We start from the raw sequence: 22,536 nt of genomic DNA, 5'->3' as shown, positions 1-22,536 counted from the left end.
TATTACTAAAAAAAAAAAAGCCCTTTTTTGCTAAATAAAGGGCTATTGCAATCAAATGCAAATAGCTACTTTTTCATGTAAAATCGTGGTATAAGGCGTTTTGAGGAATATTTTAAAACTATGGAAGTCTTTCATGCACAGCCTGTCATCAGCCAGGCTGAAGATCATCTGATGCCACAGTCTTTTGCCTTAGCCCCTAGCTGCTGTTGCAGTATAAATATCTAATAGGAAAGGGTATGGAGCGGGACATAATAGGGGAATTTTGAGGAATACTAAAAAGTTTGTTGGTGCTGAAGATTGGAAAACAGCCCAACTGATAGGCAATGTGCAGTTCGTTGATGACAGACGGTTCTTTCAGTTGCCGATGCTTGATCAGTTACTGCTTGCCATATGTGTGTTAATGTCTTTGAAGGGAGCTCATTATTCCACCCACTTCTGAGTGGATCTGGAGTTGCTATTGTTAATTCTTTGAGTATCTGAATCACTGGAAAAGGCAAAGTCGGAAATAGAAACAATGCACAAAGGAAGGTTTGATAAGGACCTTACACCAATCAATAAAGAAGCCGAGTGATTGTGGCCTCCAAGGTAGCAAGGACAAGTGTAATAATGTCCTTGCCTTATGTCCTGTGTCATAGGAAATAAAGGGTCTGGAGCCTTGTAACAAAAGGAATGAAGTGAGCTTTTCCTTGTATAATTACAAGCAGAGAGCAGCTTAGGCTTTGCATTACAGCTGCCTTTCATTAGCTTCTTGCTTTCTCCTGTGTTAAATATTATTTAATTGGCTGTGGCGTAAGTGAGGCTAATAGCTTTGTTCCCAGTCCAGAGCCTTTTGTAGCTGTCTCCTCTGAGGGTTTGAAACACTCCAGAAGGATCACTTTCTCATATGCGTAAACACAAATTCTGCCTAGGCAGGTGCAGAGGAGAGGAAGAAGATTCCAATACTTCATCCTAAGAAATGGAGTGGACACATACAGCGTGCCTCTTGTGAGGTCCGAGGAAGAACTACCAAAAAAGTCAAATAAAAATGAAGATACTAACTAACCTTCTCTACTCTGGTGGTCTTCAGAGAGCTACTTATTTGTTGGTTTTTTGATGCAGCCACCTTTGTCCCTGTGTTGAATGTAGAAAATGAGTCCTTCATCTCTTTTTTTTTGATCTCTTCTGGTGTGATAAATGTCCACAAGCTTTACTGAGAAACCTCTTCCTCCACAATGCAGGTCAGTGAATGTTTTTGGTGTACAAAGATTACCTTTGGGTTGTTCATCTAGAAGTGTTGTTTGGTAGCGTGTCACATTTCTGATGTGATACAAAGAGCAGCAAGGAAGGCATTAAACTCTGTGCATCAAAAAGTCTGAGTCATGGGACCAGTTATAAAGAAGCATTTGTGTTTCTTAGCTTATTTAAAAAAGAAACCTGCCTGTTCATACTGAAAAACTGAAAGTCCTTCATAATCTGAAGCAGTCTGGTTAAATCCAGAAAGATGCAGAAAATAACATGGTTAGTGGTGGTATTAATAGCTCTTAAAGGTGGTTGTGTGCTTTTTTTTGAATTAGAAGCATAGGTTCAAAATAACAGAACAGCTGCGAAGCCTGTTGAATACTGAAGTGTAGCTGGCAGTGGAAAAATGTTTGGGACATACCGACTTACCTCCTAAATCGGTGGTCAGTAGGCTGATGGACCTATTAGCTTGTAGGCCACGTAGTTGAGTGTTATTTTGTATATTAGCTTTTTCTTTGTTTTATAACCTAGACATTCAAACCTGTTAGTTTTCACTGAGAGATGCATATGTTAAAAGATTTAAAAAGTGAAGTAGACGTCAATATGGGTGTGTTGAAACTTTCTTCAAGTAGGCTAGTTTACCATGGCAGATTTAGGCCTGACTAAAATATATCACTTCTAGCTATATCAGTGTGTGACTAAGCTTCACTGCCTTAAGTAATGGAAGTTTGAGTGACCTGTACGACTGTACAGCAGGAAGCAGGTGAACAAATTTACTTTACTTACACAAACATTTTTACTGCATTTAAGAAGTCGGTGATGGCCATGAACCATCTTTCTCTTCACTGTCTTTCTTAACCTTCCATCACTTGGAACTTCTCATGGCTTTTGCATTTATTACAGTGTTACTTCTCTCTAACATTTTCAATACTGTATTTCTATAGAACATTAATCCATAGTATCTCACTAAGCTTCTTTTATTGTTGACATTTCCCTCTGAACTAATTCTTGTCAGTTGAATCTCTAAAACAATAGATACTGTGGTTTCTTAGAAGGAGATGACTACTTCCTACACAGACAACAAAACACCTTTTATCAAAGCCTGAAATGCTGCACAGGAATATGACTGGAACTAATCAATTGAAAAATCAATCGTAAAGGTATTTGTATAGCTTTTTGCGTAATGTACAAGTAAGTTTTTATTACATTTTTTTGTTTGCAGGGACTGGCATTTTTGTGTGCCACATCTGTGTATTGATTGTCTGCTCAGGTATAGTTTAGACAGCATGAGCTTCTGAGGATTGTTTTAATTGCTATGCAGTTAAATTAACAAATACTGTGATCAAATCGGAGCCACGTTTGTATTGAGGGACGTCTCTAAAGTCTTGCTGACCATACGTGTTTACTGATTTATGTTGATATGCTTTGGCTTTTGCTATATAATATTCACTTAGTTGTTGGCATCTCAGAGTAGCCTGTGTGGGGAAATAGTACAGGAGAACTTGCTTGTCTGTGCTCCAGGCTCCAGTATAGATGCTCTTGTGTTAAATGTTTCAACTGACTTTGGCTAAACTGCAAAAAAGACTCTCTCAGTGGGATAGTGACAGAATACTCTTGCATTTGCAAAGAAAATCCAGTTGATTTTGCCGTGCCTAGTGTTTCTAAAGACAGCATAATCCTGTGGATATGTGCGTTGGCCTCGGTTCTAGTTCTTTTTCTGACTTGTTGCAGCTGTAGACAAGCAGCTGCAACTCCGCATCTGTTTCTTTTCCCCACATCTAATCCTTCTATATCACTTACCTGTTCTGAAGATTGTATGTGTTTCTATAGTGCCTTATGGTACTGTGACCCTGATCTGTGTTTGGAATTGCTTGATATGGCCCTAAAACAGATATGTTAATTGCTTAGCATTTGTCTGAATTTTAAGATAAAGTTCAATGATTTTTATTGGTTTACAAATCAGTTTAGGATAGATGGGGGCGTAATCCCAAGTTTCAGTTGGCATGTACAACTTCAGCCAATATAATATAAAATAAAATAAACAGGTATGTGTAAATAATTTGACTTTTCACATGCCTCCATCAGTACTGTTTGGCTGAGGAGTCTTGCTATCTAGCTTCGGTCATAATAGCGAAGGGAATAGCAGATAATGCACCATGCTACTAATAATATAGAAGGTGACTGCTGCAAAATGAAATGGCAAAGGTTGACCTTCAAGCCTCCAATACTGTATTTATCACTGATGAGAACAATACATTGGTCTAGGATCTCGAAACCACCTACAAGATGTGTGAGTAAATCCCTGGAAAGCCAAGTGGTAAAGGCAAACTAAAACTTGTTGAAACATATATGGCAATAATTTTTATTAACAACTGAGCAAAAGATAAACTTGGCTTTTTAAAAATGCCTTTCAAGTTGTAACATGTTTTCTGAGCTCTTTGTTGCATCTCAATAGCTTTCGCATCAGTTTATTTTGGCTGCTGAGAACCTGCGCAGTTTCCCGATTACTGTTTTCATTCTGTTATACGCTTATTTACTTTGATTAGTTTATGGTTTTAGTGAAGTCAATTTTAAGATAATGTGTGGGATTGTGCGTCTTGAAATTCTGTCAAACCGTGTAGTAGTCTTAAGAAAGGCTCCTGTCACTTATCTTGGATAGCTTTTTTTCTGCAGTATTTAAATGCTGTGATATTTTTAGCTATGTAGGACTGAAGTTAACATCCAATTTGCTTATCTCTAATGCTGTCCTGTTTTCATTGTTAAGTGAGTTGAAAAATAGCATGTTTCACTTTTTTTATGCTCTCAGTATGCCAGTACCTCAGTTGATGTATTGGGTGCTGTCACACTGTGGTGCTTATGTTTCAAGTGCCGTGGTCAGTTTATTGGTGTATAAATTCTATTTGACTGGTTCAGTGGTGTTTCTTAATGCAGAGTACTGCTTTGGGGGGGGATTGATAGAAAGCAAGCAAGTGCTATGCATTTCTTTGCAGCCTTCTTCTGGAAGTTACCAGGTAGCGGATGATCTCTGCTGTGCTCGTAACAGTGTCTTCTGCTTGAAGCATAAAAAAGTTTGGGAGTTGTTCTGCCTCCACAAGGGCTGGACGTGATGCAACTCCCTTAACGCTGCATTAAGCACCGTGGTCGTGTCGTGTGGCTTGCATCCAGCTGGTGGTATTTCTTAAGGTTGTCAAATAAAGGGAGCGGTTGTTGCTGGTTTCCTGGAAGTTTGTGCAGTAGGCGTTTTGCTTGCATGTGAAATCATGTCATGTGCTTGCACTCAAGGTGAGTTCATTGAGTTTAACTTCAAGTGTGTCCTTCCAAGTTCTTAAAAAAACCCTCATAAATCCTACAATGTTTAAAACAAATGTCATAGTCTCTGCTTACTTCAGCTGTCTTTATGTTCTTTCTTATTCCAAATTTTGTTTTACAATAATAGTTACCCATTTATTTTAGACCATACCTTATTCCTTGTGGCATTCACTGTAATCAGTTCCTTAAAACAGTGCATTTAACCTTGAAAGTGCATGACAAGTAGGGACTGATGGTCGCTGGCATTTTGCTGTTTTAATCTGGGTGGAAAACACTTTGCTATTTCAGTAAGTGACAGGTGAAAACCTCAAAAACAAATAATCTGTGGCAGATGCAGTGGATTGAGGTTGGATCCCGGTAAGGACTCAGTGGAGGATTTTCTTGCCTTTGGTTTGCTAGACTGTAATCCTAAGCAGTATGAATGCGAGTTTGCTTTCTGTTGACTTCAGATAATTGGTATGTGGCTGAGATGAGGGCACAACTCTTTAAGATAATTGAAAATGGATAGCTTTCATGATTAAATTTAATGTAAAGATACTGCAGTGAAATTCATTCTAATTACTAGTGTCTTTTTATCTCCTGTGAAATACTAAGCTTTGAACGCAGATGAAAGTACAGCATAAAGGATCACATTCCCTAGGAACGTAACTATTGTTCAGTTAGATTAGTGGGGGGGTTGTTTGGTTTGTTTTGTTGCAAATTTGTTCCTCTGTTGCTTGACAAACAACATCTTAGTCTTTTGTGAACCTCTCTGAAACAGCAAATCCCAAGTTTTCTGTAGGCTGGAGATTGGGATAAAATTTTGGTGCTTTTCAAAATTAATTCAAAAAACATGGCTTGTGGGAAGCTGAAAAGCTGGAGAATGAAAAATCTTATAAACTGAAGTTTTGGCTTCTTACCATGACCCACTTTTCTCTGCTCTTAGTTTCAATGGGCTTATGTCTTATTTTCATTCTTGATACCTCCACTTTTACTTTAGCCACTCGCATTAGTTTACACATATTTTCTGGGTGAGGTCTTGGAACTCCTGAAAAATTCAGCCCTGTTTTTAAAATCACTGTGTGTATTTTGAAAACGGATATCAAGTGCTTACCACATCTGTTTGGTGGAATACATTAAGGAATGGCAGTTATGACTTTGCGCTATATTCACAGCTTTGCTGTGTAATTACTGTATTCATCTGCATGCCTTATTTGGGTTTTAGCTACGCTGCTACGAATGTGTTTCTCTAATCTTTCTCCTTCTGAGCTATATGTGAGAGAAAACAATTGCTGAAGTGGTTGCTATAGCGTTTGACTTAAGGAGCCTTTCCCAAAGAGTTGGGACAGGCTCCTTTCCTGCTTGGCAGACTAGCGAGAATAAAAGATCTCTTCCTCCACTTGACACTTTTCCTTGCGTTATCGTATGCCTTTGGCTGGATTGCTTAATGGCTCTGCTTGTTCTTAACTTCAGTAGAAGTGAAAGGGTTCCTCAATTGTTTTATTTGCTGAAAGCAGTCTGGGAGTGTCTCAAGATCTGTAAATATTGTGACTTAAGTGTTCCTCAGTTGACTGGCCAAAACTGGCTCATCCCCCTCTTGGGAGGGCTTCAGGTAGGATTGTCACAAAATCATTAAGGAACGTAATAGTTACGAAGTATATAGGTATTATAATCAATACTGGGAGAATAAATGAACTTTGAAATATTTTCCTTTTGCATTCCTTCTCCTTTCCATTCCTTGCCGTTCTTCTTGGGTTCCCTAAAATAACTTACGAAAAACTGAGCCTGTTACATCCCGGGAAGCGTTTATTCTTTCTTACTTAGCCCACTAGCAAGTTGCTGCATTAGAGATTTATCCACGGGCTGTCAGTGAATCAATGCTGGCAGAAGTATCCAGATTTTGTCCTGTGTTAGTATTTAAATGTTTCTCTCCCACAAATATGTAGGCCTTGCTCTGGGTCTACCATGCCGACAGATGCCTAAAAAAGGTTCTTCGTTGCATCAAGTGGTTATTCTAGTTTTAGTCTAGTTTTGCAGCCTGAATCGAACAGCTTGAAAGCTGTCATGGGAGAGCTTGGGGGTATCACTCAGTGTGAAAACGCTTTGACAAAACCTGCCGTCTGGTGTTCTGCAAAGGTCAGCTCTTCCGTTAGCAAGAGAACAGGGAAGAACTTAAAGAAGCACACTTGAACACTTGTTTCCTTCCTGCTTATTTAGACATTAAATGTGGTAGCAAATGTGGTTAAGACGTGATTGTTGGATTTCGGATGATAACGCAAGACTATAAATAGATCAGTTTTGTTCATATTACTCATTCACACCAATGTTACTCCACAGAGATTATCAAAATGTTAGTACCCACTGATCCTTTGAAGCTTTCTATCTATAGTGTCTTTTGTTCCTTGTAGTCTTTTAGGACTTGATGTACAGACATTTCGGAAGGACTTTCTTGTGCTCTTCAAAATTTCATATTTAAGCTTATTAGATCTGATTCTAAGTTCTGTAATATGGTTTTTCACCCTCTTTAAAAGAAGTTGGTCGTTACGTTAGGCTGAGTCATAGACAAGGGTTTGCCTGCAGGCTGCTGAGGCCATTGGGTTTGAATAGTGACTCAGGAGTCTTTATTTGGCTGTGCTGAGGGGGTCTGACTGGTTGCCATAGTTGTGTGCATTATTTAACTTTTCCATACTCTAGCTTCTTCCACCTTCTTGTCATACAGTGGGTTATGTTCAGCTCCTGAGAGGTGTTTGGGAACGTTAAGCTAATGTTTAGAGAGTTTGAGGATAGATGTTATGAGAAATGACAGTGATGCTTTTTGTATATGGACGTGAAGAATGAGAACCTGCATTATGATTCTGGCTTTGAAAACTGGTACTGGTGTTGCTGGCCAAGATGTGGCAACCAGATACACGTGTGAAGGATTCTGTGACACTGTTCCGGCATGCTACCATGTGTGCATAAAATATTCAGGGGTAGGTACAATGTATTTCTAGATCAGTTGCGTGTTGTGTAAGTGGTTCTTTCAGCATCTCTGTTCAAGTTGGTATTACCTACTATCTGAAGCTTTTAGTTTAAACTCAAGAGTTTAAACTTTCCATGGAAGCTGTCTGGACCTGACTCCTCCTCAGGCCGAGAAGGCTCTAAAATTCCAAATCTTGGGTTTCGTGGAAGTAGTAGTCTGAACTCTAGATGGTTTCGCACTTGGGGGCAGCACTCTCCCGTTCTGGTGGATGCGATCGGTTCACCCATACGCAAGAGGACAGCTGAGCATCTCTGTAGGGAAAAGAGTTGTTTGGTGTTTAGTATGATGTCTCTTCACATGACAAAACTTCTGTCACAGAGATATTACTTCTTTCCGAAATAGGGGTGTTGGGGATTATGTTACATTTCTTAGAGTAAATTCCTTTGCTAGTTTTCTGACCTCGGACCTTCTGAGTTGAGTTACAGTGGAGAGCAGGGCTGCTGTTTGAAGATATCTTGACAGGCTCCAGGAATGGGCCGAGCAAGAACTCGGTGAAGTTCAACAAAGACAAATAACGTGTTTCCAAATAATGAACGCGATTCCACTTGAGCTGACCAGTGCCATGAGGAATCAGCTTTATCTCTCTGCAACTGCAAGATTTGAGAGAAAAACCAGTCAAATTATTCTGCTTGCTTTGAAGCTGTTAACCCAGTGAGACTGCTCCTACACCAAATTACGTTTATTCACCTTGCATCCTGGTGGTGGGGTCTAATTTTGGTATTGCTAGACTCTGAATTACAGCAGCGTAAACTGTCATTATGCGACTGGCTTAGAGCATAAAGTCCCTGCGTTAAAATTCAGTTGCTGCTTTTCCTCACTTGGATCACAGTAGTGTTTCTTTGCACTAAGGACCTTGTACAATTTCTTAATATTCTCATCTGCTGTTTATCAAGAATAGCATTCTCCACTTCTAGCTGCTGAATCTCGTAGCTTGAAGCATGAGTATCGCTCCAGGACAGTGTAAATGGCTGAAGAACATACACAAGTTTTAGTATAAAGAGGAGAAACGTTAATTAATGGATTTCCATGTTGAAAAATATGTTTTGGTGGAAGGTAATGGTTTTTGCGCAGAATTTTGCTTTGCAGCTAGGTAAGCTGTTTCTGACCTGGTTCCTCTGACAGTTGATTTATATTGAATGATAAATACCCCAGTGCATACGTGGCTTTCTAAGGAGAGATGATTTCTCTGCTTTTAAATTTTTCATGATTTCTCTAGCAGATGCTTTCAGTGCTTTAATCATAGTTAATTGTGAGCTGAAAGAATCTCTGACTGAATTAAGCCTATTTATAAAGTAAAATCTGTACACGTATTTTTAAATCATGTTTGCCATATCCCTCCCACAAGCACAGACATGATTGTTCGAAAAGAAATGAAGGGCCAAATATTTAAGTGTAAACATTGACGTTTGGCTCTCCAAGTTACTGAGATTCATACAAATAAACAGGTGTTGCTTATCAAAACATGTAAATGGCAAAATCACTTATCTAAATCACAAACCAGGGCAGTAGGTTAACTTTGCCATGTTTTGAGTAAATGGAAAAGGTTAACTAGTTACAGCTAAAAGTACTTCTACCTTGTATTCAGCTCTAAGAGACTCGTACCCTTGTCCCTTCAGGTGTGAGGATTGTTTTGGGTGCACATCTGCAGTGCCGTATGCCCAAAAGAGGAGGAACTTGTATTTTCATCAGTCACCTTAAGTTTGTGGGCTATTTATAGTGCCTCACATAGTTTTTCTAGGCACATAATAAATAAGTAATCTCTGACTTCCCATTGAGGTTAGTGACTAATTTATGTTCTAGGAATAGTGAAACTCATAAACTTGTGTTCTGGCCGCTAGGTACACAGTCTGCATTGGGCAGCTTTTATTCACGAATCTTGGAAACTAGAGCTCTGGACTGAACAGTGTGATGGGGGGGGAGAGGAAATGCACTGAAGAAACATTTCCGTATGTTTTAGATTTTGTAATAGAAGCATGGTGTTTCTTGTTAATGAGTAGTTCCATCAAAATTAAGTGCCTACCTAGATAATGTGCATGTGTGGAATTCGGTGCTTGCAAATGATGAGTTTAACTTTCTTCTCTGAGTTAATGGGCTTGAAGTCTACAAAACTGAATGTTCTGTGGTAAATGAGCGTGAAAGTAACTTTTTTTGTTGTTCTTCATTTCCCTCAGGCAAAATATATCTCCCAGTGCATCGATGAGATCAAGCAGGAACTAAAGCAGGATAATATTGCAGTGAAAGCAAATGCAGTCTGCAAACTTACATATGTAAGTGCCTTGCTGCGATATAACATAACGTTATCTGTAATTTGTCTTTCTTGCTGACTGCCAGCTAGCCTTCTGTCTGAATGTCTGCTTTTCTTCGGTTGTAGTTTCGTGACAGGCTTTTAAGCTTTTGTACGTGCAGGCTGCAAGTGGAAGTGCTCCTGCCCGCGCCTCTGTCAGAGGTTGCATATTCCCACTCCATCCATTGCATGGGCACTAGTACTTGTACAATTTTATTGAGATGGATCAGGCAGCTAATCTGGTTGAAAACTAGTCAAACAAAAAAAAAAATAGTCGTCGTCTTCAGCTGTGTTGGTGCTTGCCTAACTTTCCATTTGGTTGCATAAGCATTTGAAACTAATGTTTCAGTTTCACCTTGCACGGCCCTCTGGAGAAGGAGAGGAAAATACTGCTAAAGAGATTTCTCTTTTAAAGAAATAAATAAAAAGAAACACAAATCAAGCTCAACCAAACCAGGAATAAAAACCTTCCACAATGATACTTAGATATCTGCAAATGTAGTACCTGAAATTAGTGCAAACTTCTAAAACTTGCTTCTGGTGCAACTTTTACACTTTTTATTTGCATAGAGTGGCATCGAATGTAGCATTAGCCATAAACTTTAGATAACTTACAGTATTATTTTTGGACTCTTAACTGGTTCCATCTTCAATTTTCTGAGGTATCCAACTATTTTCTTGAGTATCTTATTTCACAACTTTGTTATCTTGGCTTCTCTGTTAACAGTTACAGATGCTGGGCTACGACATCAGTTGGGCTGCTTTCAATATTATTGAAGTCATGAGTGCGTCAAAGTTTACATTCAAAGTGAGTTCTCTGTGCAATTAAAACTATAGTAGCTGAGCTGTTTTATTACTGTATTTAATGGATACATTGGAACATCGTATTTCAGTTTGTTTTCGTCAATATGGAAAGGAAGTAAAATCTTTCTAGTACATGGATGGTTTCACTTGACCTGCTGGTGTAGGTTTCTTCTGCCAGCTATTTGGCTATCTTTTTTTCTTGGTGAAAAAACTTTCTGTTATTTTTTGTTTGTTTGTTTTTTTGAGGGCCATCTAAGATTCTTAGTTGCAGGTATTTTTCCTTACGGTTTTATAATTTTTCCAAAAAAGTTTTGTTTGTGCCCTGTGTTGTAGACCTTTTTCACCAAGAAAGGCAGAATATTACTGCTTAAAGCCCAATCTGGAGACTACTCATTCAGACCTGCAAGTCAGGAGTTAAACGATATTATTCTTGCTTTGTGTTAGATACAGCACAGACAACATAAATGTAATATTCCCCATTTCTTCTACTGGCAATCCTACTTTATTTCTACATCTTCTCAGTCATTGAACCCGTAGATTCTAACAAAGTAGAGGAGATGATGCTAGTTTTGATGTCCTTAAGATAGGTGTATTACAACTATGGATGTTACTTGCATGAGATGATTTAAAAAAAGGGGGGGGGGGGATTATATCAGGAAAGAACCGAGAACCCTGTCATGCCTTTTCTATTATGCAAATCTCTTGTCTAATACAGCTTTTTAATATTGCTGATGAAGCTAACAGCTGTTGTTCATTTGAACACAGTCTAAACTTATAAATAACTGGCTTTCTTCTGCTGTCTTGTTCACAGAGAATTGGTTACCTAGCTGCCTCTCAGTGTTTCCATGAAGGGACTGACGTAATTATGTTGACTACTAATCAAATCCGAAAGGTAAAACTTTTGTCTCCAGTTCTCAAGCTTTTTCTTCCATGGTCTCCTTACCCGTAGTTTCAAATCTATATAAAATACCTGTTTTGGGGGAATACAGAGAGGTCTAAGTGGATTTCTGTTTACTTGATTCACGGTCCACTTTCATTCTGCAGTCTGAGGGATTAATGAAATGCTTGGTAGCTGTCCATAGCTTTTCCTCATGCTGTCTCATACAGCTATATGTTTACTCAACGCAGTGATTGGTGAAGACCATAACCTTTATTAATAGTACCAGTCTCTCAGACAGCCCTCATAAGAATGCAGTAGATCAGAAAAAAGTCTCCATTCCCGAGATAAACTGAGCTGTCATCCAGTTTCATGAACTTTGTGAGGGACTGTTTTCTGCCAATAATAACCGATCAAACTTTTGACTTGTCTTGCATAATCATGTGTAGGCTAGGTGCAGAACAGCAGCCTGTGCCAACGCTGCGTTCGTGTACCAAAATGTGTTGAGTTTGGTTTGGTAGACCTTTTCCTTATCATTTGAATTTCTGTCAGATTTAGTGGGTTGCAGTGTTATTTCTCTATTCTTCAGATTAAATATATTAAAAAAAAAAAAAACCTAAGTGTAATTTTCAAAGTATCACTTTAAATCTTGACTAATCCAGTAGTAGATGTGACCTGCATTTTACCATTTAAGTAGCTGGAATAGCTTTTATTAAAAAAAAAAACAAAACAGTGGAATGTTGTCTGGTATCTTGCCTAAAGAACTAGTGCTTTTCCTTTTCATTATCTTTTAAATTGTTCAGCTCTGACAAATACATATTTTTAGTAATGTTCATCCATGTTCTTTATTATGGAGAATTTACTATTCTGAATCTGTCTCCTACTAGGATCTTCCTTTTTTCTTGTGCCTGAGTTTTTAACAGTTATGCAACTTTGTATTTTAAGTTTGTCACTTCGCCAAAAATGTTAAAGCTAGAATGAACTGCAGAGTTTTGTTGCCCCTTAGAAAGTAGATTTCATTATTCTTAAAGTAGAATGTAATCTTTTATCACCTGCAAAAAGTATTAAAATGAGATGCAAATGGTATGGTACCTTAAAGGCTTCCTTAAGTTTAGCTTTCTTAACGTAGTCTCCTTGTACGTGTGATCCTGGGCTGGTAATACTGATAGTTCACGTGGGAAAGCTCTGTGCAGTTCACTTCATACTTTTGTTTCCCAATAACTGCAATTAAGGACTGATCCTACAATGCTTTGTATTTCATGAGGTCTGGTTTAATAATTGATACTAGAATATATTCAGATAGAAATATTGATTTACTTAACAGTCTGAAGCTTAGAAAAGCCTGAAAGAATATATGGTATATTAACTTCAAATAAATACAAAGAAACTTCACAAATAAAATATATTCTGCACACTAGCTTGTGTTCTGTCTTTATTGGACTGAAAGTCATGAAGCTGTCAGCAAATTGGAAGGAAAATTAACTCGTTTCTCTGACAGAGAGGTTAAGTTGGGCACTATTAAGCACGCGACGCGATTACTTGTTTCCAGTGAAGTGGATGACAGTTTTGCTTTGACTTAACAGGGTTACTATCTAATTTCAGATTTTTCAGATTTAATTTCAGATTTCTTCAGGATTTTAAACACATTTGTGATTGTGTCTGTGTTTAGGGTGTGTGGCCTGATATGTCTAATTGCATTTATGCTGTGGTCTTCCTTCCAGTGTTTAATTATGATACTTCATGCCCATTATTAAACCATATCCAAGCAGGGCTTGGATAACATGCCTCTCAGCAGTTGGTATAAATATTCCCATGGAATAGGAGCTCTGCTTCATAATGAATGAATAATATTGGTCTGAGAAAGTTGTTTCTCTACATCCTGTGTAATCTTAAATTTTTGAGCCTTTTTTTCCTTTTTTAGGATCTGAGTAGCCCTAACCAATATGATACTGGAGTTGCACTGACTGGCTTGTCCTGTTTTGTTACTCCAGATCTTGCCAGGGACTTGGCAAATGACATCATGACACTGGTGAGTTGATAAGAAACGGATTTTTGCCATACATATGTGTGTAAAGGAGGCTTAAATTGTTTGAATCTGGTAAATATCTGTTAAACTTCGAACTGTTACAAGTGGAAACTAACACTTTGATATTCTTGTGGGGCTTTGGGGGAGCCTTTGCTGATGTTAGTTAGCTCAAAGGGGTGACTTTGAATATTTCTGTTAGTTTGGGTTATAAATGACAGTACTTTGCTCTCTCTTCAAAAGCCAAATTCTTTAAAAGTAGCTGAGTCCCATGGAGAACAATCTTGAGAGATACTGATGTTGACACGTGGACCTTGAAGAGTCCTGGAAATGTAAATTTGTTAGAGTCTGATCTTAGTTGTTTCATTAACAGATGTCTCATACAAAGCCTTATATAAGGAAGAAAGCAGTGTTAATCATGTACAAAGTTTTTTTGAAATACCCAGAGTCCCTCCGTCCTGCATTTCCTCGCCTTAAAGAGAAACTTGAAGATCCAGACCCTGGTGAGTGGATTTTAATAAATTGCTTCTACTCAAAAGCATCTAGGTATAAATGTCTTTAGACCTGGTGGAGAGAGAGAACATGTAAATATTCTGTAGTCATTTTTTGAGTACTGATTCATCATTTAATAGGTGGATGAGCATACGAGAGTTTTTGCAGAAGTTACCATATTAAAAATACATTCTTTGAAGCGTCCGTTTCTTATTTCGTAGGTAACGTTATTGAAACTGTATCAGCAGGTTAAGTATTTATGGGATAAAACTACTTAATGATTCCTGGTTTGTTGTATTTAGCCTATGGAAAATATTTCAGTTGATTTCACATTTTTTTTTGCTTCCTATGCACTTTTACAAAGCTGCAGTTATTGGGTTGCAATAGATGTGCTTAAAATAATTTCACATAACCTAGTATTTTTTTTCCCTATTTTTTGAATTTAAACTTTGAGCCCAAACAGCATTTGGTCCCTCTGTACTGTGTCAGTGCAATTCAGCTGTAGCGTAGGAAATTTGCAGTTGCTCTACATTGTATTCACACCTCTGCTCAGCCTTCCCAGGAGATGCTGGTCTTCCCTCACTGCACCAAAATGCTGTACACTCGTGTCAAGAATTCTGTGTGTAGTGCAGTTCTGTGAATTCCAGTTGACTTTGTGTGTGTGTTTAGAGGGACAAATTTAAATACATATACTGGACTAATTTGATAAGGGTGCATAAGATCCATCTTCCAGGGACGATCTTTTCAAAAAAAAAAAAAAAAAACTAAACAAAAGGAGAAAATAGACTTCTTAATGCTGCTTTATGATAAAAAGACTTTTATACTAGAAAACCTGGACTATCTAGAATAGAAGATTCCCAAATGAAAATACGGGATTTTGAGGCTGAGCAACTGAAAAAGAAATGAGCATGTTCAGTCAGATTGTTTAACAAGTCTCTCTTTTTCTTGTAGCTCTTTAATTAAAAAATGTCTAAATTACTCATTTTAAAGAAATGAGCATCTCGAAGCCTTATGGTGGGTAGGACTATTAATTATAGTGTTGTCTGTGTCCCACAAACAAGCTGTCCTTGGAAAAGAAGGAAAGAGAATGACAGTGTGCTGTTCGCTGACTCAAAACAGATACTCAGCTTGTTGAAATATCATAAAGCAACCAAAAAGGAGGGCAGCCAAAATTAAATAAAATCCTTTTTCAGTTTGTTTTGCATTGTTTTTCTTTGTTCACTGCCTCATTTTTGGCAATGAGGCTGAGCCATACCTCTTCTGACATGTCTGAATCTTCAGCTGCTTTTGTTCTGGATATTCTGCACCGGAAGCTTCAATTGCCATTAAGCCTGTGATGAGATTTCTGCTTTTCCCACTTCTGTTTCTCAGGTGTGCAGTCTGCTGCAGTAAATGTTATTTGTGAGCTGGCTAGACGCAATCCCAAAAACTACCTTTCCCTTGCTCCACTGTTTTTCAAGTTGATGACGTCGTCAACCAACAATTGGGTTCTCATCAAAATTATAAAACTGGCAAGTATTCTAGATCTATCTTTACGGGATTGGGATTCTCATTAAATTATTTTGGGTGTGGAAATAGATCCCCTGTGTGGAGGTATTGTTACCATTAAATTAAAATAAAAAGAAACCAGGAATCTCTTCTAGTATTTGTGAACATAATCAAAGGGGGAAAAGTATTTTAATGTAGTTTTGTAAAATATAATGAATTGCAATTTAAGTGATGTTTTTACCTGCTTAAAACCGGCTATTAAATCAGTTTCTTGTCCACACTTTTTGAATAGTTTGGTGCTCTTACTCCATTAGAACCTAGGCTGGGAAAGAAGTTAATTGAGCCTTTGACCAACCTCATACACAGGTACGTACGACAAATATTACTTTGTTTATTCAACATCGGTGATGTGCCTACTGGGCAGATCAGTAGTTAGTAGTCTGGTGATGTGTTTCTGAGCTTTTTCTGGAATCTGGAAATATTGCTTACAAGTGTCAAAGTTAATTGCATCAGGACTGTTGCTGAAAAACTCTAGTGAGATATAAAACCTAAAAGGAAAATGTTTGGATGGGAGTGAGCAAATTTGAAAAGGATACCTGTGTATCAATGAGGGGTGCTCCAGCCAAAGTAATTCTGTCCATCCTCCTAATACTGCTTCTAAAGCTGGCTCTGAGTAAACCAGCCAGCAGGCTTGCATCCAAATACCTAAAGAGGGCTCAGTTCATTGCAGCACTGACAAATACATACTTCTCCAGGAAAAGCAGCAAGACGAACAGTATGCATCTCTCATCCTGTCTGTATTCCACCTCCTTTCCCTCACTATCACCGTTGTTATTCATCTAATTACTTGCGAGGGCTTCGTCCTGTTTGGTTTCCGTTGTTTCAGTCATTTCTGATCTAATATCGCTTGTGCATGAGGCAAACCCCCCTGCCATCCCCCACTAAATGCATAGAGGACAAAAATGATTGTCCTAGTTCTGAGTGCACTGGAGTCTTGGATGCTGTGGGCTGAGTGACTTTTGCAACGTCACTTGTGACTGCTGCCTCCGGAGCTGTTTGCTCATTACCGTTGCAGACCTTGCTTCCCAGTTCTGCTCCTTTATTGCTTGCGAGATTCACTATGTGACTGGGAGGTGCTTCATCTCTCAGCTTTTCTTTGAAGTTCTCAGAATTGCATTGTATTTACACAGTGTTGAACTGGCAAGAGTTTTCTTGAATTTAAGTTTTGGGGGGAATCAAACACTTGAAATGTGTTGCTCTCTTAAAGGAGTGAGCAAGTGTGTACCTATGAGCCAGTAGATTTTTTGAGAGGTCTTTTGCTTGTGCCCTGCTCATTCTGTTTGGAGAGAGATTTCTTCGGGGTTCTCTGTCTGCCTTTCTTATCGTGTTTTTTTTTGATCTTGGAGAGAGGATTTGATTTAATTCTTGGCCAAGATTGATTCAGGGCTCTGTAACTGGTGCTGAGGTTTTGAGTTATCACTTCCTTCCTCATTCCTCATGTCACAGTGCTGTTACTTGCTTCTTCCTGGAGAAGAAATGGTTTAAAAGCAGAACTCTGTAGATGTTTTGGAAGTCAAGGATAAGGACTGCAGAACTAGCATTTTTTAATTTTCAGTAGCCACTCCCTCTCCTTCTGTCCCCCTCAGAGTTTTTGAGTGAGAATTATTTCATCTAGTTTGTCTTATGTTCCACATACCTTCAATCTCCTGTGTAATTAAAGGTGTTAACTAGTGTCAAGATATTGCTGACAACTCTCCAAAATGTGCTGGTTGTATTCCTTATTTAAAATGCTTGATTTCTGTTTCAGCACCTCAGCCATGTCTCTCTTATATGAATGTGTGAACACAGTAATAGCAGGTGAGAACTGAAATTTGTAACCTAGAAAAGAACATGATTAACTTCGTCATCAATTAACACCAGCTATAAACCTTTTTAACTTACAGCCTATTAATAAATTTTATAACTGATTTAAATTGCCTGGCAAACTTAAGCAATTTGTTTCACTGTGTAGCTGTGACTAAGATCCTTTGTTGTCGGTAGATAAGGCTGAGTTATTGCTGTTATGTCATATTTACTAAAAGCTAAAACAAAGCACTAACCAACAACTAGTAATTATTTGTACGCAGACTCCTAAATGTTGCTAGAACTATGAAATATACCAGCAGTGATAAAATTAAAATTCGATTGATGCCTCTTGGAAGCTTTGACAAAGTTCCTTGTGTGAGGAAAAGAGTAGACTTATTTTTGCATCTTCGTGGCTTAAACTTGGTGCAATTCCTTGAAGGATGTCATTGAAATCATTCATCTGTAGTTGGTTTCTGTTCGTTTCTGACTGATGAAGGGGGTGTGAACCAAAAGGAGAGAAAAGCTAAGGTGATAGAGTGACACAGTTTTCTGGTCAGACTTAGCACTTGCAGATTTTTTTTTCCTTCCCTCTGTTCTCCAGTAGATTAGGATTCAAATTCAAGGTGGCCTTACTCAGCGTTGCACATAGTAAAAATGAAGAGGTTCTAATAGCAGTGCCATTGTTAAAGATGCATTAAGACATTTCTTTTAATAGGGATATTGCCTAGGTTTCTCCTAAAGCAATAAGGCATGCATTAAAACAAACAAAGTTTATATTTTGAGTTAGAGATGATACCTCAGCCTTTTTTGCTATGTATGTATGAATTAACCTCTTCAGTAGCACAAGCATATTGTAATGCCTTCAGCCTTGATTCAGAAGGTCCTTTCTAAGGTAGATAAATCAATGATCCCCTGTCAGCTCTGTAGAAAATGTAGTAATTGGATTGGGATTTTTGTTCTGAACATTTGTTGCTGGATGTCATAGCATTTGTAAAAGAGAGGAGGCTTCGTGTCTCAGCAGTGCTTGAGCTAATGTTGTATAGGTTGGTCCCAAAAGTGAGATAAGGAAGTGTAAGAGGCATTGCGTCATTTGACATCTTTTCCTGTCATGGTCTATCTTGAACTTTACAGAAGCAGGGGTTTGCTAGCATCCACAATTTGGCCATAAGTTTGGCTTGGGGTTGTAGTTTGGGATTCTTGGGGATTAGTGATACAGAAACTTCCTGTACTAGATCAATTCAAGTAGGAGAGGGTGATCTGCCACTCACTTGACATCTCCTCCATGAGGCAAGAGTAACACTGGGTTGAATTTCTTTGCGGATGAGTGTGCGCTTTCCTGAGATAAACAGGATAATTATGTTGTTCAAAGGGAAGCCTGGATACCCAGGACATCTCAGGAAGGGCTGTTCAGGGACAGTAATGTGAAATTCAAATTCAGAAAACAAGATGAGAAGTTGTATTACCTGTATTAGTGCAGCAGCTTGCACCTGCCAGCTCCTTGCATGACCTGAAATGGTAGTATCCAACACTCTTTTCCAGAAAAGTAGCTCTGCAGGATTCTTGAGAGCAAAATGCCATAGTATTTATTAGTCACGAAGGTCAGCATGTGTGACTGATTCAGTAAGAAGCTGGTGTTGGCACGGACATGCCCTATGACAACAGCAGTTAGCGAGATAATGCCACTTCTTCTGCTTGAGGTTGCTTGCTGCCACAGCTTTACAAATGTCCGGTATAATCAACCCTAAGACCCGATTTTTGCCCCAGTCTCTTGCTGACTTGATTACAACTCCAATTTAATTACATTGAACTCTAGGATCCATTGCTGAAACTCATTATGTTAGGGAAGCGCACACTTAAATATTCAGTTGTGCAGTAGCTGATGACACATTTACAGTCTTGGCCGCTATGGGGTATCAGTAAAATGAACATTAATGAGAGCAAAGCTTAATGAAAAGCAGCTTCGACCTGACTGTTGCAACAGTTCCTGCCTTTGCATTTTTTTCTGTCCTGCTATTTATTAGTCTTAGTATATAAAACTATAGTTTATGTAACAACCTCTTCCCACCCCCCTTTGCAAAAAGAAATCCATAGGCCAAGAGACAGAAAAATCATGGCATCTTTCCTTGTGAGCTAAGCTAGCTGTTGACCTTTAGGTTTTGTGTTGTAATGTAAGCCACAATTCAGAATACAGAAAAACTAACTGAAACTTGTTTCTGTATTTCAGTTTTGATCTCTCTGTCCTCTGGGATGCCTAATCACAGTGCTAGCATCCAGGTACAGCACTACTTGGGTTTGGGGCAGGATGGTGTTTATTTGTTCTGCTCTACTGTGTCATACCGAAGGCCATGGAGAAATTGGATTGTGTTCTTCTGCCAAAAGTCAAAGTAGTGGCTCACTGAAGAGGTCTCAGCTGGAGTCTTACTGACCGAAGCATTTTTCGATATAGATTCTCTAATTTCTGTTGCTTTAAAATGCAGATTCTTCTCATCTGGAGGTTTCTTAACTGTTGTATTCATCTGCTACTATCAGTACAATCATGAGAACAGTTCTTTTTGTTTTAAAATCTGTTAGTGTAACAGGATTATCTTCCTAGAAGCCATAGGTCTTGGTCAGAATCCTTCCTTGTGTGCTAGAGCCGCCCTTGTGTACTGAATGTACTTTATTAAGAAAAACTTTAAAGACTTTTAAGGCTTGTAGTAAGTGTGACATGCTCTTTTTTTCAGCTTTGTGTTCAGAAGTTAAGAATATTAATAGAAGATTCTGACCAGAACTGTAAGTATGTTGCTTGTCTTTGTGGAAGCTTTTAGTGACCAACCACTGGAGAGAAATTGCAACAGTCTTAGAGCAATGAGCTGTTTCTCCAAACGGCTTGTTCAGTTAAATAGTGTCTGGTATGTTGTAAACAATTGCTGGTTTTATAGTGTGGAAATAATTTTGGATAGTGAACGCTTATAAGGAGTTGGTTTTTTAAAAATGAGAGGAGTTATTGCTGTTTGTGGTCTTGTAAATCTAAAACACTTCTCTTTCCATGCTCTGGGTTTTCCCTTTTTATAAACTTTCCTCTTGGAAAGTAGTGAGGGATATTTTATAGTGCAAGCATAACAGTAATGTGCAAGAAGGGTGGTTCCTTTTTTGTTTGTTTTGATGACTCTAAGGAACAAAGTGAATTTTTTTAATGCAAAATTTCTTCCTGTCTTCTGTGTGTTTTGGGGGGTTTTGGTGTGTGTCGGGGGGGGGTTCTTTTTTCTTTTTTCTTTTTTTTAAATACATCATAGAATAGGATCTCAAGATCCATAGTTTCTGTATATTAAGTGCTTTTTAAATCAATGGTAAAACTTAAGGCACAAGAAGACTGTGATGAAGATACATATGCAGTTATGTCCCTATATGTGAGATTGCAAAATTGAGGAATGTCACCTGTCATAGGGCATTTCTTTCTCTAAATCCTCCCCATCAGAGGATTTTATTTCAATGTATTAAAATTGGTGGTTAAGTAGAAGCACCCATTAAGATTTTGTGCTCAACACAAAACAGTATTTCTATATTTGGAAAGAAGTTTTATTTTGTGTCTTCCACAGTGAAATACCTGGGATTGTTAGCTATGTCCAAAATCCTGAAAACGCATCCAAAGTCAGTTCAGTCTCACAAGGACCTCATTCTCCAATGTTTGGATGACAAAGATGAGTCTATCCGGCTCAGAGCTTTAGATCTCCTGTATGGCATGGTATGTTTCTACATGTATTTCTCTTCCCCTCCGGTCCCTGTGACCCCTTAGTCCGGAGGCTGGTGTTTAAGAAAAACACCCAACTTCTTCTTCTTCCCCTCTCCCCGGTAGTGTTGTGGTAATAACTCACGTCTTTTCTGGCTCTTATGCCAAATAAAAGATCTGGCACAACCGAAGAGGACTTTAAAAACTTCCATTTTGACTGAAAGGAGTTAAGCTGAGCTCAGGCCCTGTGGAAGTCGACCGTAAGGCTGCTTTTCTAATGACTAAACCTTAGCTGCTGCTCTTGTCCTTCCTCAAGGCGTAAAGCGGGCTGTAGGCATATTGGGGTAGGCCTGTAATGTGCAGTGTAGCAGTCCCCATTGCAGCGCGCCATAGCGCGGGTCGACATGAGTTACAAAAAGTTTGGAGCACACTAAAACAACAGGAGAGCCCAAAGACAGCTTTAAGCTCCTTAATTGCCTGATTAGCCCTTCACTGTAAGTTTTGTTATGCCTTTTAATGTCATGCGCAGAATCTCATGCTGGTGGTTTTCCTGTGTGCACCCAGTTCTGTGCGTGCATTCTGCAACTGCCCAGGGCAGTCTGCAAAATGCCTCTACGCTGCAGGAGGAATCTTGTGGTGAGGAAAATTTGATCTCCGAAAGGGTTGTGGTTACGATTTGTAAAGCGTCTTTCACTCGGCCTTTCCCCAGCCCTTGCACTATCCCACATAAAGGGATAATGGTAGATACCGTGTCTCCAAGCTTCCCACTTTAGAAGAGAAAGTAAAGAATAAGAAGGACGTTTTTTCTGGTATTGCTCATGAGATGACAATAATTTCATTAAAATTGGATTAGGACAGTGGTTTTAATGTTATTGCAAAAAGAATTGGAGTTCTTTGTTAGTTCCAGGAGTTGAATTCTGCTTAGTCAAAAGATGGCGTAGGAGAAAGTCTATTGTTTTGCTCAACCCTGTCCCTGAGGAGAGTGCTGTATAATGAACTTTATTGCAAAAATATTTTTTCTTACGTTTTTGTTAGAGGTCTCCTTTACATGTTTGTTGAGAGATCATAGCCAGAAGCAGTGGGTCACAGCGACTGGTGATACTGAACATTTTGGTTGCTTTATTTAGACAAACAGGTTTCCAGAACAGAGTAGTGGAGCTGTGTTTTGAAATGCTAGAGTTCTGTTGGATGTAAATGAGTCTTCAGATTTCTTCAGTTTAGAAGCAAAAGTGTCTTAAGCTAATAATTTTTTTACGCTGGCAGAAGCAGAAAACTCATTTTCTCCTGGATTTCTGCATTATTGCTAGTAATTCTGATCCTTCTGATCAGGTTTTCCATTCCTTGGAGACTTTTAAAACTTGACTGGACCAGGCCATGAGCAAGTGATCTAGCCTTGAAGTAGGCCCTGCTTTGAGAAGGTGATTGGGTTTAGATGATTTCCAGAGGTTCCTTCCAACTTAAATTACTCTGTATTCTAGCCACTGGT

At 38.7% G+C, this 22,536-nt stretch overlaps 1 protein-coding gene across 2 annotated transcripts in view; it reads left to right on the top strand.

Moving 5' to 3' along the window:
* Nucleotides 1-22,536, top strand: part of AP3D1 (adaptor related protein complex 3 subunit delta 1) — a 46,234-nt gene that overhangs the window by 4,687 nt on the left and 19,011 nt on the right. Inside the window, exons 1-13 of one of the 2 annotated variants that reach the window (XM_067313000.1) lie at nucleotides 1,125-1,217; nucleotides 2,271-2,378; nucleotides 9,700-9,795; nucleotides 10,540-10,620; nucleotides 11,428-11,508; nucleotides 13,415-13,522; nucleotides 13,890-14,019; nucleotides 15,380-15,519; nucleotides 15,789-15,862; nucleotides 17,304-17,353; nucleotides 19,566-19,615; nucleotides 20,065-20,113; nucleotides 20,920-21,065. In XM_067313000.1, the coding sequence (XP_067169101.1) occupies nucleotides 10,546-10,620; nucleotides 11,428-11,508; nucleotides 13,415-13,522; nucleotides 13,890-14,019; nucleotides 15,380-15,519; nucleotides 15,789-15,862; nucleotides 17,304-17,353; nucleotides 19,566-19,615; nucleotides 20,065-20,113; nucleotides 20,920-21,065 (903 nt within the window). In that variant the 5' untranslated portion in view covers nucleotides 1,125-1,217; nucleotides 2,271-2,378; nucleotides 9,700-9,795; nucleotides 10,540-10,545. Of the gene's footprint in view, nucleotides 1-1,124; nucleotides 1,218-2,270; nucleotides 2,379-9,699; nucleotides 9,796-10,539; nucleotides 10,621-11,427; nucleotides 11,509-13,414; nucleotides 13,523-13,889; nucleotides 14,020-15,379; nucleotides 15,520-15,788; nucleotides 15,863-17,303; nucleotides 17,354-19,565; nucleotides 19,616-20,064; nucleotides 20,114-20,919; nucleotides 21,066-22,536 lie in introns of those variants that run through there. The other variant, XM_067312999.1, reaches the window with a different exon arrangement.

This window comes from Apteryx mantelli, chromosome 30 (assembly GCF_036417845.1).
Source record: "Apteryx mantelli isolate bAptMan1 chromosome 30, bAptMan1.hap1, whole genome shotgun sequence".
In the NCBI taxonomy this organism is placed as follows: Eukaryota; Metazoa; Chordata; class Aves; order Apterygiformes; family Apterygidae; genus Apteryx; species Apteryx mantelli.
The sequence above is the reverse complement of the archived record's forward strand: the minus strand, read 5'-3'. Positions and strand labels throughout refer to the sequence as shown.